At 30.3% G+C, this 18,001-nt stretch overlaps 3 protein-coding genes across 4 annotated transcripts; all 3 read right to left on the bottom strand.

Moving 5' to 3' along the window:
* Window positions 1-1,854: 1,854 nt before the first annotated feature.
* Window positions 1,855-5,879, bottom strand: LOC100243820 (peroxisomal membrane protein 11A). Its single transcript, XM_002281697.4, has 2 exons — window positions 5,776-5,879; window positions 1,855-5,654 (listed from the first exon to the last, which is right to left on the bottom strand). Exon 2 carries the CDS (start codon window positions 5,418-5,420, stop codon window positions 4,638-4,640), a length of 783 nt encoding a protein of 260 aa, XP_002281733.1. The 5' UTR covers window positions 5,421-5,654; window positions 5,776-5,879; the 3' UTR covers window positions 1,855-4,637.
* Window positions 5,880-13,695: 7,816 nt separating this feature from the next.
* LOC132252576 (anthocyanidin 3-O-glucosyltransferase 5-like) lies at window positions 13,696-14,309 on the bottom strand. Its single transcript, XM_059735006.1, has one exon. It carries the CDS (start codon window positions 14,291-14,293, stop codon window positions 13,835-13,837), a length of 459 nt encoding a protein of 152 aa, XP_059590989.1. The 5' UTR covers window positions 14,294-14,309; the 3' UTR covers window positions 13,696-13,834.
* Window positions 14,310-14,341: 32 nt separating this feature from the next.
* Window positions 14,342-16,393, bottom strand: LOC100260934 (peroxisomal membrane protein 11A). 2 transcript variants are annotated; one of them, XM_059735005.1, is made up of 3 exons: window positions 16,301-16,393; window positions 15,235-16,221; window positions 14,342-14,420 (listed from the first exon to the last, which is right to left on the bottom strand). In XM_059735005.1, exon 2 carries the CDS (start codon window positions 16,036-16,038, stop codon window positions 15,256-15,258), a length of 783 nt encoding a protein of 260 aa, XP_059590988.1. In that variant the 5' UTR covers window positions 16,039-16,221; window positions 16,301-16,393; the 3' UTR covers window positions 14,342-14,420; window positions 15,235-15,255. The 2 variants fall into 2 exon arrangements, with proteins under 2 accessions (XP_059590988.1, XP_019082290.1); XM_019226745.2 differs by lacking the exon at window positions 14,342-14,420 and having other exon boundaries at window positions 14,935-16,221.
* Between the last annotated feature and the right edge of the window lie 1,608 nt (window positions 16,394-18,001).

The raw sequence follows: 18,001 nt of genomic DNA, 5'->3' as shown, positions 1-18,001 counted from the left end.
TAAATTTTATTTTCAAGAATTTATTTGAAGTAGTTAAAAACTAATTTGCAAACATCAATTATTAATATTTTATGAACGATGATTCCAAGAGTCATAATAATAAATTCCGATTTAAAAGAATTTATTTCAAGTAATAATTAGTAGAAAAGTAAAAGTCTAGATGATTATAAAAAATCAATGTATCCAATCAAAAAAATAAAAAATCAATGTAAGTCTTTTCAACTTTTATATCATGACAACATATTTATTATTTAGAAGTGAAAAAAAATTATTTTTAAATATTAAATTATTAATATTCAACTAATGAGATCTTTAAAATTACTATAATAAATTTTGATATTATTTTAAAAAAATAATGATTAAGAAAACTAAAAGTTTATATGATTAATAATAAATTTCAATTTAAAAAATTTATTTCAAATAATGATATACAAAAAACTAAAAGTATAGATGACTATAAAAAATAAATGCATGTGTTGTTTGAGCTTTATCCAATATGATAACATATTTATTATTAAAAAAACTTGTTTTTAAACATTAAAATGTTGACATTCTCAAAGATTTTAAGTTATGATAATAAATTTTAATTTATAAATTATTAAAAAATATAGAAGTCCGTGATAATAAATTTCATTTTAAATGATTCATTTAAATTAATGATTAATAAAAAATTAAAATCCATGATTATAAAAAACAATTTCCTAATAATAAGATATTAAATTATGAAAGCAACATCACCCAAACACAACTCATCTCATGTACCCTCTTACTATTATTCTTAGATAATGCTTTGTCATTACTTGAAAAAGAATAAATAAAAAGAAAAATATTTCCTTAATTCTCAAATTTCAATAAAAACTTAACACTTGTCATTTTCCCGGTCAACTTCCATTATTAGAACATTTTATTTTTGTATAAACTCAATAGTTACATTCAACAACATAACTAGAATCTAGAATTAAAATAATAATCAAGAAATATAAAAATAAATAAAATAAGATAACAGGAATGAAATTAAAAATATGAATATAAATTAAAACAAAACTATTGGTTCCCACTCAAAAAATCCATCATTATTTTTGGGAACGTGGGTTTGAGCGGAAAAAAAATGAGAAAGAAAAGAAAATGAATATAAATGACTAATATATTCTAAGCAAGTTAACATTTCTTTCTTTTTTTGTTTTTAAATTTTAGTTTTTATTTTTGTTTTAAATATAATTTTATTTTAATTTTATATTACTGTTGTTGTTGTTATTATTATTATTATTAATAATATTATGACTTATTATATATTATCAATATTATATTGCTCAAGATACTACTAGTCAAAAAAAAAAAAATTCAACAAATTTTATTTATTAAGATGTTATACCGTACAACTTTAAATAACATAAATATAATAGTAAATATAATAGCATAATAGATAGACTGATAGAAAGATTTATCCAATCTATCTATCTATTAGAATTTAGAATACTAATACTGTTGATCCTAGTCCGCTCATTTCATTTAAGACACTAAATTGGAATGGAATATAGTAAATATAATAGAATAACAGATAGATTGGTAGAAAGATTTATCTGGTCTATCTATCTATTAGAATACTAATACTGTTGATCCTAGTCCGCTCATTTCATTTATGACACTAAATTGGAAGGGAATCCTTTTCATTTTATTTCTTCAATTATTGATAAGGACTAAGAAGTTGAGTTTCATTCAAATTAATTATTTTGACTAACTGTTTTTATGTAAATGATAAGTAAAAAAGCAGTAGGAACTAGAATGAACAGTGCAGTAGCAATAAATGCGAGAATATTTACTTCCATAATATCATCGTTTCATTTTTTTTTTCCGCAATAACTCAGGATTTAATCCCATAGAGATGATAAATCTTTCGCCTGTAATGTAAATTCAATGGGATGAATTACATCTCGATGATATTGAATCGGATCAATATCATGAATAACAATATCTGAGCTATCAAATTGATTCATCGTCGAGAATTGAATAGTATAACATAAGAAGATCTTTTATCCATACCGACTCAAAAATTTTATTCTTGATCCACTCAAGAATTCCTTTATTTATCCACTCTTTTTTTCTATAACCTATTGCCTTCCTTGTACAATTATTAGATAAAGTATCATCTGACCGCTTTTCCACTTCCATTGATTACAAACCCAAACAAACAATAGAAGTGAAATGGAAAAAAGGAATAGGGGTTATAAACTACGTTTTTTAATGATCTAATTTTATTGGAAGACAAAGAAGGGTGATAAAGATGAGTCCCAGTATAAAGATGAGTTCCATAAATTCACTATTTTAGAGTTTGTTCTTTCTTCGATGGGACCCCTAAAAAAGATTAGTACTCTTATTATATTATTATTATTACAACTAATATTATTCTTATTAATGTTATGCCTATTATTAGGATTATTGGTGTCACAAAGTAACCTTGATTCTTGAAAGACAACTTTTTTCCTTTTTTTTGTTTTCTTTTTTAAATTCATAAGACTTGTGGGTTACATTATAAAGAATATTCATTATAGAAATTTCCTCAATGTTTAAAGTATATAAAGATGCGTTCCTTCTAAGCAAAGTTTTTTCAGGTGTCAACATTGAAAATGATGATGCTTATTAAGTTTCACGATTCCTCACTATAAGATTATCATATATCTTGATAGTAGTAAGACACTGATAAAAATCACATTTGAAAGCATCAACATAAAATATCATTAACAAGTAAAATACCCTAAGCATTAGCTTTTTTTTCTAGTAGTATTGAGTTTGAAAGGTTCACCTATTTGACAATATCCTCGGATATATGCCTTTTTTTTCTTTAACTCTTCAAAGCATTTCATCTTATAGCACACTTTTCTCATCAACCATTTAGAGAGATATTGGAAACTCCTACGCTCAGATTTAATTGAAAAAATGGCTCATCCAGTAAGTGGTAGGTCAATGCGGAAGAATGTCTCTTAAGGTTGTAAATGTTCATGGGAAAAGCTAAAACACTTGGAATCACTCAACATTCTGATGCTAGCATATTTGGATAAAAAAAAATGACAGGATTCAGTGAGCTTGAGATTCCTGAAGCATGAAAAGTATACCTATGAAAGTACTGCCAGCACATAATTGATTCTCTGTAGTAATCCCTATCATTTTCTCTAACTATAATGCATTCCAGCTCTCCGAGAAGTTAGGGAGAAAACCAGAGGGCAGTAATGGAAGACCATTCATAGACCATTTGGAGATCACCCTTGATGTGAATGATCCATTGGCAGAGGAGGAAATGGATGGATCAATGACCCCATCATGAGGCTAAGATGGAGCAGAGAGAAAATAGTTACCTTATCAAGTCAAACTATAAAGAGGATTAGGACCCCTTACCGGGGATCATTTTTAAAATCCAATGGTATAGAATCTTCTGGTTAAGGCTAAAGAAAGTATGGGAACAAAAGCTGGATTTCGCTGTCCTTGATCTTGGAAGTATTATATGTTTGGTCCACAGGGTAAATGAATCACTATTTTACTCTTAGAAGGAGGAATCCGGATTTTTAAATCCTCCTCTGCACAATGTGGCCAATACAGTTACTACCAAGATTCCAATGAGTAGAGTAAGGGCCTTCCTCAATAGGCTTATAATTTCTTACCAGCTCTACTCCCTTCCATGTAGATATTGGCATGTGTAAATGTTGTCCGTTTTGAGCCTAATGAACTCTCATGGCTTTAAAAGTCGTCTACATAGTTAAAAGGAATCCATGTGTTCCCTCATGCAAACATAACATCATGCCAAATAGACAAAATGCCTTGTGGTCCCAATAGACATAGACCCACATCGAGCTTAGGGATTGGCTCAATTATAATACCATTTGTAATGGCATACTCCCAACATATAGATATTATCCATTTTAGGTTAATGGTCCTTCATGACTTTAAAAGATGTCTGCATATACATTGTCAGTTCCTTATTATATTAGATATCACGTACATGCAACTTGGATATCACAAATGAGTCATAATCCTCAAGCTAGACCTTGGCATGGTTCATCTAACATTGAATTGGGCTTTCTTGAAAGCTAATTTATTGTTGTATCCTCCCCAATACTTGAATTCATCTTGTTATAAACTATATAGCCCAGTTCTATCTCACTTATTTTGTGAAATGGTCTAATCCTCAAGGTCTTCAAAACCAGTTGGGCCTTAAACAAGGGACCATTCACTCTTAGTATATCTGCTACGGATACCCAGAAGTACATTAAAATTCAGAAAGATTGACATTGATATAATTACTAGAATGGATTGAGTGTGAACATGAGTTGCCCATAAAGAAACCTAGAACTCTCCATTTATAGCAAAGATAAATGAGAGTATACCAATGAGAGTCACAAACATATTGACAAACAAAGTTATATTTGAACCACTGCTTGTGTATGATTTTATTCCTCATTAGAATTATAACAAACATAAGAGAATAAATTTTGTGGGTTCACATTCTATCTCCTACACTGACAGTAGGAGAGCTTTCACTTGCTCTCCCTACTAAATAGTTTGAATACACTAGCTAGACTGAATTCATAATTCAATAAGAAAGACAGAGGCCCAAAGAATCATACCTTATCAAACCATAATTAGTGTCAGCAAGACAGCCAATTCTTATGAGCACTTATAAGTGCAGATAAAAGCCCAGCAGATGACATCAGAAGCGGCCCTGAAAGCCGCCCCTTTCCGTCCCGAATATCCGCCAACGCCATTAACCCGTCGGCCAAATCTTGAACAATTGACAGTCTCTTCATCAACCTTTTCTCCTTCATTTTTTGAATCTTTTTCGCTTCCTCGTCGTACTTAAGTCCTCGGGAAATCGAAATCTCGATGGTCGACAGCAAGCGCGACTCGTCTTCATTGATCCGCTTCAAATCCCTAATTTTCAACGAGATACTCCCTATGTACCCAACGAACTCGGCCCAAGCACTGATCTTCTGCAAATTACGCGAGTGCTTGGCGTCGATCAAACCCGATTTAACAAACCACACGAATTGTTCGATAAACATGTACAAACCCTCGCCTCCGTAGGCAATGATGGAGAGGATCACATCTTCTTTCGAATCGAAACACGTGTTTCTTAATGCGTTCAAATCTTGAACGAATTTGCCTAGTCTGAAGGCTTTGCGACTCACACCGACGCTGGACTCAAAGCTCTTGAGTCGGCGATTTAGGGTCAAGGTTTCGGGGAGGAGCGAGGAAGCGAGGATGATCCTGGTGGCGTACCTGGAGATCTTTAGAAGCTTGTCGACTCCATCTCTCTTTGCGAGGTAAGCTTCCAGGTGGTTCAAGAAGTCTCTGTTATTGCTTACTGATTTTGTAATTGAGGATTTAGGGTTTTGCGAAGAAGCGAGATTGGACGGAGCTTTGGTTTCCATTGAGGTTGAGGTACAGAAATTGGCAGGTGTGTACAGCGCCGAAATTTGCAAATGGAAAAACCCAACTTGTCAAGCAATCCATCGTACCAAACGACGTCGTGGTGGTAGGCATTCTATCCTTATTGGTCAAATCCACGTTTCCCAATATACGAAGTTTTAGGTTTTTAGTTTTTACACCAGTACCCATGCATTAGGTTATGCAGATTGCAGACATGGAGGCGGTTGATATGCGTTCTGGAATACAAAATTTAAGGGATAAGTTCATTTTCATCATTTCTAAGGATCAAAACATATAACAAAAAGATTGGAATGAACTCGGGAAGGGGGCCCGTGAGTGGGAGGCAAGAAAATCGACCTGTGATACGTTGGATGTGCTCGTAATGCGTGCGTGCCCCTGCCTCACCCATGACGCGGCCCACCAGCTGAATCTGAATTCTTTGTTTTGCTTCCTCCGTATCCTTTCACCATCTCACCCTCCAAAATTCTAAATCCCACCTCATCCTCTGGCTTTTTGCATGGATATTGTAATTTCTAAAAAGTAAAATTCATAAAAAATAATTTTACAAAGCGATTTTTTACTCGCTAATTTAAAAAAATATAGAAAGAACAACCTCAATTTTTATAAATCAATTATATCTTCATTCGTTTAAAAACATTTTAAAACATTATATATATATATATTATAAATTAGATGTTTATTTCTTAAAATATCATTTTATTTTATAATATTAAATAAAATTATCAAAAAATTAATTTATTATTTTAATTTAATAAAATTATCTCACTAATAAATATATTATAATTTTTTTTATTATGAAACATGAGATATAGATTATTTTACAAAAAATTATCCAACATCCCCAATGATAAATAAAAATTTTTCATTCTCTAATTAATAATGATTTTATATCCTATATTATAAAAATCTACTTTATCATTTTTTTTAAAAATAAAATTGAATAAAAATTTTGGTAGTTGTCATCAACAATAAAATAAAAAATTTTAAAAATTTTAAAATACAATTGAAACTAATATTTTTTAAAATTAAATACAATTAAAACAAAAAATTAAAAATTAAATACAATTAAAACCAAAAAACTTTAAAATTAGAAAAGATAAAATATTGAATTCTATTGTATTTCCTATTTTTTCTTGAATCTACGTTTTCTACTAATGTGATTTAGTGAAGCGAAAGTTAATATTTTATTTTTATATTTTTAGTTATAAATTTTTTTTAGCTTTAATTATATTTTTAATTTTTTAAAATTTCCTATTTTATTAATCTGAAATTTATCATGATAAAAAATAAATAAATTGTCGATTATGTTATTAACTTGACAAGTAAAATGTCGTTTTAGTAGATAATTAAAAAAATATATGTATTTAAAAATATTTTTAAATTGATAGAGATAAATCATATTTATAAAAGTTGAAGTTATTTTATATATATATTTTTTTAAATTATTGGAAACCGCCTTTCCCTTTTAAAATTTACATGGAGTCTTCGATAAAAGTAAACTCAAAAGAAAAGTTCAATTAAGATTAAAAAAAAAAATGTGATAAAGTTTTATTAGTGCCGTGTATTTCCTTGAGTTTCTTAAAGGAATATGATTTTGTAGGGTTTCTTGGGTTGTTATTCCACATATTTTAAGGTTATAGTTGTAAAGCACTTGGATTGGGAGAACTGATTTCTATTTTGTTTTCAAGAGTTCTATGTGTCTTGTGTCGTCTCCCAAATACTGCACAATAAGTTACAGAATCATACCAATATTTCCTAATCCATGTGTGTTCCACGGTGTTTTGGGACTTCCAATTTGGATGGAGTTTTCAAGGTCTTGGAAAGGCCTTACGAGCCAAGCCCTAGGCCAAAATTGTGGTCTTACCAATAAGAATTTTAGTCATAAGCTTCTTTTTTTTAAAATTTTAGGTTCAGTTTGGTGACTCTTTTGGAAAACGGTTTTCTATTTTTTAAAATTAAAAATTAAAAAATGCATTGGATAGCTAGGAAACTATTTTCTATTTTATGTTCTCAATAATAAAAAACATGATATTTTCAGATAATATTTTTAGTTATTTTCACTTAATTTTTTTATAACTATTTAAAAAAAAATAATTATAATATGGTGATTAAAAATAAAACCCTAGATATAAAAATTATTTTAAAAAATATTAAAAACATGTTAAAAACATTTCAGATTTCAAATAAACTTTTGTTTTACAAAACATCATACAATATTTTTCAAAAACTATTTTTTTGTACCGTTTTTAAAAGCAGTTACCAAATAGGACCTTAGTATTTGTGAAAATCTTGATTATATGAAACTATCATAAATGATGATTTTAACCATGGTTAATAGATTCACTTTAATTATTTGTTCTAATCCCTAAATATATATGTATATATAGTTCTTCTAAATTTTGCATGCATGAGAAGTTTGGTATTTCCCATTTGTAATACCTTATCTACTTATAAGTAGAATACTCTTGACTCAACAACCAATGATCATGAAGATAAGGATGAAGAATAAATACATAATTTTCTTTTTTCAATTGAAATTCAATTATGTGTGACTCTTCATTAAAGAGGAGAGCTTGTTTAATACAAGGATTATCTTTAATTTGACAACCGAAAAAAATTTCTATAAATTTTGAAAATTTCAGGCTTTACCACATCACATTTACTTGCATATATAGCGGGCATCTATGTATTTATGTTATGCTTTAAAGATCTTTTTAAGCTCATTATTCCCTCTTGAAGGAAGAAAAAAAATAGAAAAGGAACTAATATATTAATCAAAGTTTTCACTCACCATTCTATTCAAAGTTATTATCCAATGTATAAAGAATCCTTTCCAAGATTTATAATAAGAATATTGCTTAAGTTTTGAACTTTTATGTGTGATTTTGACATTAAGTTTATAGCATTATTTTAGTTGTATCTCATTGTGTGTTGTTGATTATTATTTATTCGTACGGTTATCGATTCATTTTTCTTTATATGGTTTGTTATTATGTGTTTAATAGTAACTAATTCACTTATTTGTATATTATTATTACATGTTTTTTGTATTATTATGAAATTATGTTTTCTTTTTTTTTAGTGGGCTATGTGATCTGAGTATGTAATCGTACATATTGACTATTTGAAGTGATAATATGTTAAGATGTGTGAAGCTTAATTATTCTCTTAACAATGTTCGCCTTGATGCAGATTAATCCTATGCAGAGACAAAATGTGGGTTGTATGTGAATTGACGAAATTTTTTAAAGGCATTTTAAGTTGGGGTACTTTTAAGGATTTTAAATATGTAATTTGGCTACCATAATTTTGTTATGTTTAGGATAACTGACTTTGAGTGATTGAGTGCAATTGAAAGAAATGGAAAAAATGTAGAGAGAAAAACCTAGAGGGTGAGGCGTTTTTTATTTTCTTGTAATTTTCATTTCATCATAGTGAAATTCTACATCGATTGCAAGTGGACATAGTTCTCACATTGAGAGTAAACCACTATAAATCTTATGTGTTCTTGTATTTTAATTTTTCGTATTCGTTTATTGTCCCTTTGAAAATAGGATTATGGTGTTTTAATCCTAACAACTAGTATCATAGTTTTTTTGTTGTAATTGAGAGCGATGGTTAGCGAAGATGGTTCAACACATGGAATGGAGAAGTTTGATAGTACAAATTTTACTTTTTAGAGAATGCAAATCAAAGATTATCTATATAGTAAGAAGCTTCATCTACCTTTTTTGGGGACTAAATCAGAAAAGATGTTAAACGGTTAATTAGAGCCAACATATGTGCTCCAATGGCACATATTCAATATGATTTGTGCACCAAATGACACAAAAATCACCTAACTTAATTTAAATCAATGCTAAGGCCCTAGCTATAAGTTTAAGTTTTATTTCAAACATTTATCTCAAGTTTGAGGGAATAAAAGGGTACAAGTTGAAACCATTTTAGATTTTGAAATATCAAGAGGTTTAAATGAGAAATTGAGTGAGTCAAGACTCATGGAATTTAAGGAAATGCAATGCGAGGATGTCATGAGTTTGGGAAATGAGGGTTGATCATTATGAAGTAAGAAAGAAGGCACACAAACATGGACAATGAGGCATGAAGCAAAATCATAAAATTTGCATGGAAATTTGGAACTCAAAATCCAGTGGCAACATATACTCTGATCTAGAGGCAAATTTTGGAACAATTCCCAAAGTTTATTTTGGGCAAGATATGTATATCATTTCGAAGATCTAGAAGTCAAGAATCCAACACTTCAAATAGTGTGCAAATCAAAGTCAAAACGAGGAAGTTATGCGCATTTGAAGCAAACTGGATAGAAAAGAATGCTGAGTTTGAATTTCATTGTGCATTTTGAACTCAACCCCTCGATTTCGAATTTGACCTCCTTTTTCCACTTATGAGTTTGAAATTGACTTAGAACTCACCCAAATTTCGAACTTAACCACTAGTGATCGAATTTGAGCCCTTAGACACGTCGAAATGAGTTCCAAATGCCTTTATCCAATTCAAAATGCTTTGTACTCATTTAGAACTCGTAGTTTTTGAAACTTTTTAGGTTGTTTATGACTTTTTCTTGTAATAAGTGATTGACTATAAATCTCTATTTTACCAAAATACTTAAGCCTAATACGTAGTAGTTCTAACTAAGAAAAATAAAAGAAAAACTGCTACAACTTTTGTAGTATCCCATGTATCATTCTCAGGGACTAGCTTATGAGATTTGTCAATACTAGAGTAAATGAATTGTTTTTGTTTGAATCTTGAAGTGGAAAACGATATGTGAATAAATTGAAACTATATAAAATAAATTAAATTAATAACAAAATAAATATTGATTTTAAATTTGATTTATTCAAGTTTGGGTTTTTCCACAATCCAACTTAGGGTATAGAAACTAGAGAAAACAAGAGTCTTTTAAGTAATATGATCTTAAGGTTTCGAGATCCTTGGCTGCTAGTGATCAACTTGAATTATATAACTCAAAATTGCATTTGAAACGTAATTTTTCTTTTTTTAAAACAAATTCCTAATACCATCAAATAAATGAGATTAATTACTAGTTTAAAATTTAGCTTTTTAACTTTTCATACTCCTTATAACTTTGTTTTGGGGCAAATAATGATAAAGAAGACCATGATAAATAATGATCAATAGTTACCAAAAATCATTAGTATCGGGTAATAACCCAACGTATCATTCCCTAAACTAACTCACAAGGATAAGATAAAAATTGATAAATTGTAATCCAACCAATAATCAATTTCATTGTTACAATAATTTACCTATTATTCTTATAAGTTTCTAGTCATTATGTTTTCATGTTTCAAGCCCCAAGTTGGCTTTTTAGCCTCTCATGGGGGTGATGTCACATTCACAATCCATAATAGGGTAAAAATCCATAATTTGAATCAAAGAAACTAAAAACAATATATTTAATAAAGAATAAAAAAAAAAACAAATCAAAGTTCTCGTGTTCTTCCACCTTTAATGTCAAACTCCTTGGAAGATGATCTAAGATATTTAAATCCTAGAACTAATAAAGTTTATATAATATCATCAATTACCTAACATGTGGCACACTCTCATTGACCACTCATTACAAAATAATTACCTAAAAATGACTAAAAATAATAATAATAAAATGGTGATTTCTAGTCGTGTGAGACCCACTAAAGGCAGATGAAGTGCCCTATATGAAATTCTCGATGTAAAGGAGACGAAACATCAAAATGCTAGTGGGTGAATTCAAAATTGGAGTCATTTCGAATTGGATTTCAAATTCATAAGTTGAATTTCAAAATCATTTCGAAATTGTCCTTCAGCTTTGCATAGTTGTCTTTAAATGACCATAACTTTTTCATTTTCAGCTTTGATTTGTACATTGTTTAAATTCTTGGACTCTTGACTTCTTGAGCTTTGAAATGATATATGTTACCACCAGATTTTGAGTTTTAAATTTCCCCGCAAGTGAATCTTGTTTCATGTGTCATTTCCTACGTTTTCTTGCCTTCTTTCTTATTCCATAATGGTCATTTCTCATCTCCCAAACTTATGATATCCTCATCTTGCATTTCCTCATGGTCTATAAGTCTTGACTTGCTTATTTCCTCTTTTAATAGTTTCTTGATCTTTCAAAATCTAAAGTGATTCAACTTACATTATTTTCTTCCATTGAACTCGAGATAAATCTCTAAAATACAAGTTAAACTCATAGCTAAGACCTTAGCATCAATTTAGGTCAAGTTGGGTGATTTGAGTGTCATTTAGTGTACAAATCCTATCGAATATGTGCCATTAAAGCACATATTTTGGCTCGAATCAGTGACCAATGAGAGTGTGTCACATATTAGGTCATTAATAATATTATATAAACGTTCTTAATTATAGGGTTTAGGGATTTTCCCAGGAGTTTGGCATTTTTGTGGGGAAGAAGACAAAAACTTTGGTTTCTTTATTTTCTTCTTTATTGAATATATTGTTTTTAGTTTCTTTTAATTTGAATTATGGATTTTTACTCTATAAGAAGCTAAAAAGCCAACTTGGGACTTGAAGCATGAAAGCCTAAGGTTATAGAAATGATGGGTAAATTATTGGAATAATGAGATTAATTACTGGTTGTGTTACAATTTATCAATTTTTTTGTCCTATCCTTATGAGTTAGTTTATGGAACGAGATGGTAGGTTATTATCTAATACTAATGATTCTTGGTAACTATTGATTATTAGTTATCTTGGTTTTCCTTATCATTATTTGTCTTAAAATAAAACAATATGGAGTAGAAATGGTTAGAAAGTCAAACCTTAAACTGATAATCAATCTTATTCATTTGATAATTTTATTAATCTATTTAAAAAAAAAAAAGGTTTCAGATACAATTTCGAGTTATAAAGCTCAAGTTGATCACGAGCGGTCAAGAATCTCAAAACCCAAAGATCACTTAACTTAAAAAACTTTTGTTCTCTCTGTTTTTATATCTTGAGTTGGATTGTGGAAAACTCCATACTTGAATCAATTGAATTAAAAATCAATATTCATTTTATTATTAATTTAGTTTCTTCTACTTAGTTTCACTTTATAAAAGTTAATTCACATGTTGTTTTTTACTTTATAATTTAAATAAAATTGGTTCATTTATTCTAGTATCGACAAATTCCATAAATCAATCCCTTAGAATGATACACGAAATATTATAAAAGTTGTAGTGACTCTTTCTTTGGGTTTTTTTTTTATTATTATTAAAGTTGCTATATAAAAAGGCTTAATATTTTGAACAATAGAGAAAATTGATCAATTATCATAAAGTAAAATAATTATTATAAACTCAAGAAAGTAACATAATAATTAAACAATATTAAATAAATAATAAGAATGAAAGAATAAATTTGTTATATGTTTTGACTATGAATAATTTTATCACGATAAAATGAAAATTTTGCATAACATTAAGTTATGAAATATTTTCTATATAACTTCTAAATATAAAATTTTGTAATTGTAATTGTTGATTAATAATTTAGTTTTGTATAACTTTTAGTTATATCATAGTTAGAAACTCTCTATATAACTTCTAGTTATAGAATTGTTGATTAACAAGGTTACTTTATATAACTTCTAGTTAAACAATAAAATTTTAGAAATTGTCCACAAAGGTCCTACTATGAAATAATTATCAACAGAAAATTTTCATGGTTTCTACCAATGAAATTTTTTTTGTAAAGCTTATAGTAAAACAAAATTAGGATATCAACATTTTCAAGTTTCTAACTTAAGCGTAGAAAATACAGCTTACATAACTTCTAACTATGAAATTTTTTTTTATATAATTTCTTACTATACATTCTATTTTATATATTTTATTATAACAAAAATATATAAGTTTATATATAGCTTTAGACTATAAAATATTTATTATATAGTTTTTTGTTATACAACTTTAATTTATATAACTTTATGTTATATAATATAATTGAAAAAAATTAGTAATTATATGCATAACTTCTCGATATGTTTTTATTAAAAATATTTTCTATATAATATTTACACATATTTTTGTATTTAAATAAAATAGAAAATAAAAATAAAAGTGTAATTTTACTTAGAAAAAAAAAAGATTTTTTGATAATAAGATTTATCTTGTTTTAATCTTTTGCGAATGCTGTTATGGTGTTTCAATCTTCCACGGATATTTTTCTACGAGACTTATATTAGAATATAAAAAGAAATAACAAAAAGAAGGAATACGTACTATCTGCGGTCTCAACTTTCAAGACTTCAACCCGCCCCCACCTGCTACTCGAAGCCAAGACCGTGTAGTATTATTGGTGCGACGATTAATAAATAAAAAGAGACAGCAAACAAATTATATGTGGGACGTGTCGCAGCGAACTAATGAGCGGTGGTTGTCCAGGTCCCAGCCACTTCAGAAAGGGACTCAAAAGATGGCCTACCTGGTTTCAGTGTGGCCAGGGCACTGCTTTGCAGCTCTCGCACCCTACGCCTCATCTCTTTCCCCTCTTCACCTTCCATCACCAACCTCACCACCCTCTCTATCTCCTCCCGTTCCACTACGTTTTTCCCTTCTCCCACCACTGGACGCGCTGCCACCCCCACCTCTTCCGTCAACATCGTGGCATTCATCCTTTGTTCCGCGTACAGCGGCCACGCAATCATGGGAACGCCGTGGCTTATGCTTTCCAAGGTCGAGTTCCACCCGCAATGTGAGAGGAATCCGCCGGTGGAGGGGTGGCGGAGCACCGCCACTTGTGGAGCCCAGGACGGGATCACCAGTCCAACTTCTTGAATCCTTTCCATGAACCCTTGGGGCAGATATGCCTCCGCTTTCATTACATTATTCCCCACGTTGAAAAATGCACCAAACGCACTTCCATGTAGATATTGGCATATTTTGAGCCTAATGAACTCCCATGGCTTTAAAAGTCATCTATATAGGTAAAAGGAATCAATGTGTTCCCTGCAAACATAACATCGTGTCAAATAGGCAAAATGCCTTGTGGTCCCAATAGACATAGACCCACATCGGATTGGCTCAATTATAATACCATTTGTAATGGCATACTCCCAACATATGGATATTATCCATTTTAGGCTAATGGCCCTTCATGACTTTAAAAGATGTCATTGTCAGTTCCTTATTATATTAGATATCACGTACATGCAACTTGGATATCACAAATGAGTCATAATCCTCAAGCTAGACCTTGGCATGGCTCATCGCACATTGAATTGGGCTTTCTTGAAAGCTAATTTATTGTTGTATCCTCCCCAATACTTGAATTCACCTTGTTATAAACTATATAGCCCAGTTCTATCTCACTTATTTTGTGAAATGGTCTAATCCTCAAGGTCTTCAAAACCAGTTGGGCCTTAAAAACAAGGGACCATTCACTCTTAGTATATCTGCAACGGATACCCAGAAGTACATTAAAATTCAGAAAGATTGACATTGATATAATTACTAGAATGGATTGAGTGTGAACATGAGTTGCCCATAAAGAAACCTAGAACTCTCCATTTATAGCAAAGATAAATGAGAGTCACAAACATATTGACAAACAAAGTTATATTTGAACCACTGCTTGTGTATGATTTTATTCCTCATTAGAAGTATAACAAACGGAAGAGAATAAATTTTGTGGGTTCACATTCTATCTCCTACACTGACAGTAGGAGAGCTCTCGCTTGCTCTCTCTACTAAATAGTTTGAATACACTAGCCAGACTGAATTTATAATTCAATAAGAAAGACACAGGGCGAAAGAATCATACCTTGTCAAACCATAATTAGTGTCAGCAAGACAGCCAATTCTTATGAGCACTAGTAAGTGCAGATAAAAGCCCAGCAGATGACATCAGAAGCGGCCCTGAAAGCCGCCCCTTTCCGTCCCGAATATCCGCCAACGCCATTAACCCGTCGGCCAAATCTTGAACAATTGACAGCCTCTTCATCAACCTTTTCTCCTTCAATTTGTGAATCTTTTTCGCTTCCTCGTCGTACTTAAGTCCTCGGGAAATCGAAATCTCGATGGTCGACAGCAAGCGCGACTCGTCTTCATTGATCCGCTTCAAATCCCTAATTTTCAACGAGATACTCCCTATGTGCCCAACGAACCCAGCCCAAGCACTGATCTTCTGCAAATTACGCGAGTGCTTGGCGTCGATCAAACCCGATTTAACAAACCACACGAACTGTTCGACAAACATGTACAAACCCTCGCCTCCGTAGGCAATGATGGAGAGGATCACATCTTCTTTCGAATCGAAACACGAGTTTCTTAATGCGTTCAAATCTTGAACGAATTTGCCTAGTCTGAAGGCTTTGCGACTCACACCGACGCTGGACTCAAAGCTCTTGAGTCGGCGATTTAGGGTCAAGGTTTCCGGGAGGAGCGAGGAAGCGAGGATGATCTTGGTGGCGTACCTGGAGATCTTTAGAAGCTTGTCGACTCCATCTCTCTTTGCGAGGTAAGCTTCCAGGTGGTTCAAGAAGTCTCTGTCATTGCTTACTGATTTTGTAATTGAGGATTTCGGGTTTTGCGAAAAAGCGAGATTGGACGGAGCTTTGGTTTCCATTGAGGTTGAGGTACAGAAATTGGCAGGTGTGTACAGCGCCGAAATTTGCAAATGGAAAAACCCAACTTGTCAAGCAATCCATCGTACCAAACGACGTCGTGGTGGTAGGCATTCTATTCTTATTGGTCAAACCCATGCATTAGGTTATGCAGATTGCAGACACGAAGGCGGCTGCTATGCGTTCTGGAAAACAAAATTTAAGGGATAAAGATTGGAATGGACTCGGGAAGGGGGCCCGTGAGTGGGAGGCAAGAAAATCGACCTGTGATACGTTGGATGTGATCGTAATGCGTGCCCTTGCCTTACCCATGACGCGGCCCGCCAACTGAATCTGAATTCTTTGTTTTGCTACCTCCGTATGCTCGCATCGCTCACCATCTCACCTCCAAAATTCTAAATTCCACCTCATCCTTGGCTTTTTGCATGGATATTGTAATTTTTTAAAAAATTAAATTCATAAAAAATAATTTTACAAAGCGATTTTTTACTGGCTAATTTTAAAAAAACAACCTCAATTTTTACAAATCAATTTTATCTTCAGTCATTTAAAAATATTTTAAAATATATATATGTTTTTATAAATCATATGTTTATTTCTTAAAATGTCATTTTATTTGATAATATTAAATAAAATTATAAAAAAATTAATTTATTATTTTAATTTAATAAAATTATCTTACTAATAAATATATTATAATTTTTTTTATTATGACACATGAGATTTAGATTATTTTACAAAAATTATCCAACATCCTTAAGGGATAAATAATTTTTTTTTCATTCTCTAATTAATAATGATTTTATATCCTATATTATATAAATCTATTCTATCATTTTTTTAAAAATAAAATTGAATAAAAATTTTGATAGTTGACATCAACAATAAAATAAAAAATTTTAAAAATTAAAAATACAATTGAAACTAATATATTTAAAAATTAAATACAATTAAAACAAAAAAACTTTAAAATTAAAAAAGATAAAATATTGACTTCTATTGTATTTCCTACTTTTTCTTGAATCTACATTTTCTACTAATGTGATTTAGTGAAGCGAAAGTTAATATTTTATTTTTATATTTTTAGTTATAAATTTTTTTTAGCTTTAATTATATTTTTAATTTTTAAAATTTCCTATTTTATTAATCTGAAATTTCTCATGATAAAAAAAAATAATTTGTCAATTATGTTATTAACTTGACAAGTAAAATGTCGTTTTAGTAGATAATTAAAAAAAAATATGTATTTAAAAATATTTTAAAATTGATAGAGATAAATCTTAAAAGTTGAAGCTATTTTATATATATTTTTTAAAATTATTGGAAACCGCCTTTCCCTTTTAAAATTTACATGGAGTCTTCGATAAAAGTAAACTCAAAAGAAAAGTTCAATTAAGATTAAAAAAAGATGTGATAAAGTTTTATTAGTGCCGTGTATTTCCTTGAGTTTCTTAAAGGAATATGATTTTGTAGGGTTTCTTGGGTTGTTATTCCATATATTTTAAGGTTATAGTTGCAAAGCACTTGGATTGGGAGAACTGATTTCTATTTTGTTTTCAAGAGTTCTATGTGTCTTGTGTCGTCTCTCAAATACTGCACAATAAGTTACAGAATCATACCAATATTTCCTAATCCATGTGTGTTCCACGGTGTTTTGGGACTTCCAATTTGGATGGAGTTTTCAAGGTCTTGGAAAAGCCTTACGAGCCAAGCCCTAGGCCAAAATTGTGGTCTTACCAATCGGAATTTTAGTCATAAGCTTCTCTTTTTTAAAATTTTAGGTTCAGTTTGGTAACTGTTTTGGAAAACGGTTTTCTATTTTTTAAAATTAAAAATTAAAAAATGCATTGGACAGCTAGGAAACTATTTTCTATTTTATGTTCTCAATAATAAAAAATATGATGTTTTCAGATAACATTTTTAGTTATTTTCACTTATTTTTTTTATAACTATTTTAAAAAATAA

The sequence above is a fragment of the Vitis vinifera genome, chromosome 18, assembly GCF_030704535.1.
Source record: "Vitis vinifera cultivar Pinot Noir 40024 chromosome 18, ASM3070453v1".
NCBI lineage: Eukaryota > Viridiplantae > Streptophyta > Magnoliopsida > Vitales > Vitaceae > Vitis > Vitis vinifera.
Note: the sequence above shows the minus strand (reverse complement) of the source record. Positions and strands in the feature narration are given on the sequence as shown.

Bases quoted from the DNA above. Each gene is read 5' to 3' on its own strand.
- LOC100243820 (XM_002281697.4), bottom strand. From the start codon at position 5,420: ATGGAAACCAAAGCTCCGTCCAATCTCGCTTCTTCGCAAAACCCTAAA.
- LOC132252576 (XM_059735006.1), bottom strand. From the start codon at position 14,293: ATGAAAGCGGAGGCATATCTGCCCCAAGGGTTCATGGAAAGGATTCAA.
- LOC100260934 (XM_059735005.1), bottom strand. From the start codon at position 16,038: ATGGAAACCAAAGCTCCGTCCAATCTCGCTTTTTCGCAAAACCCGAAA.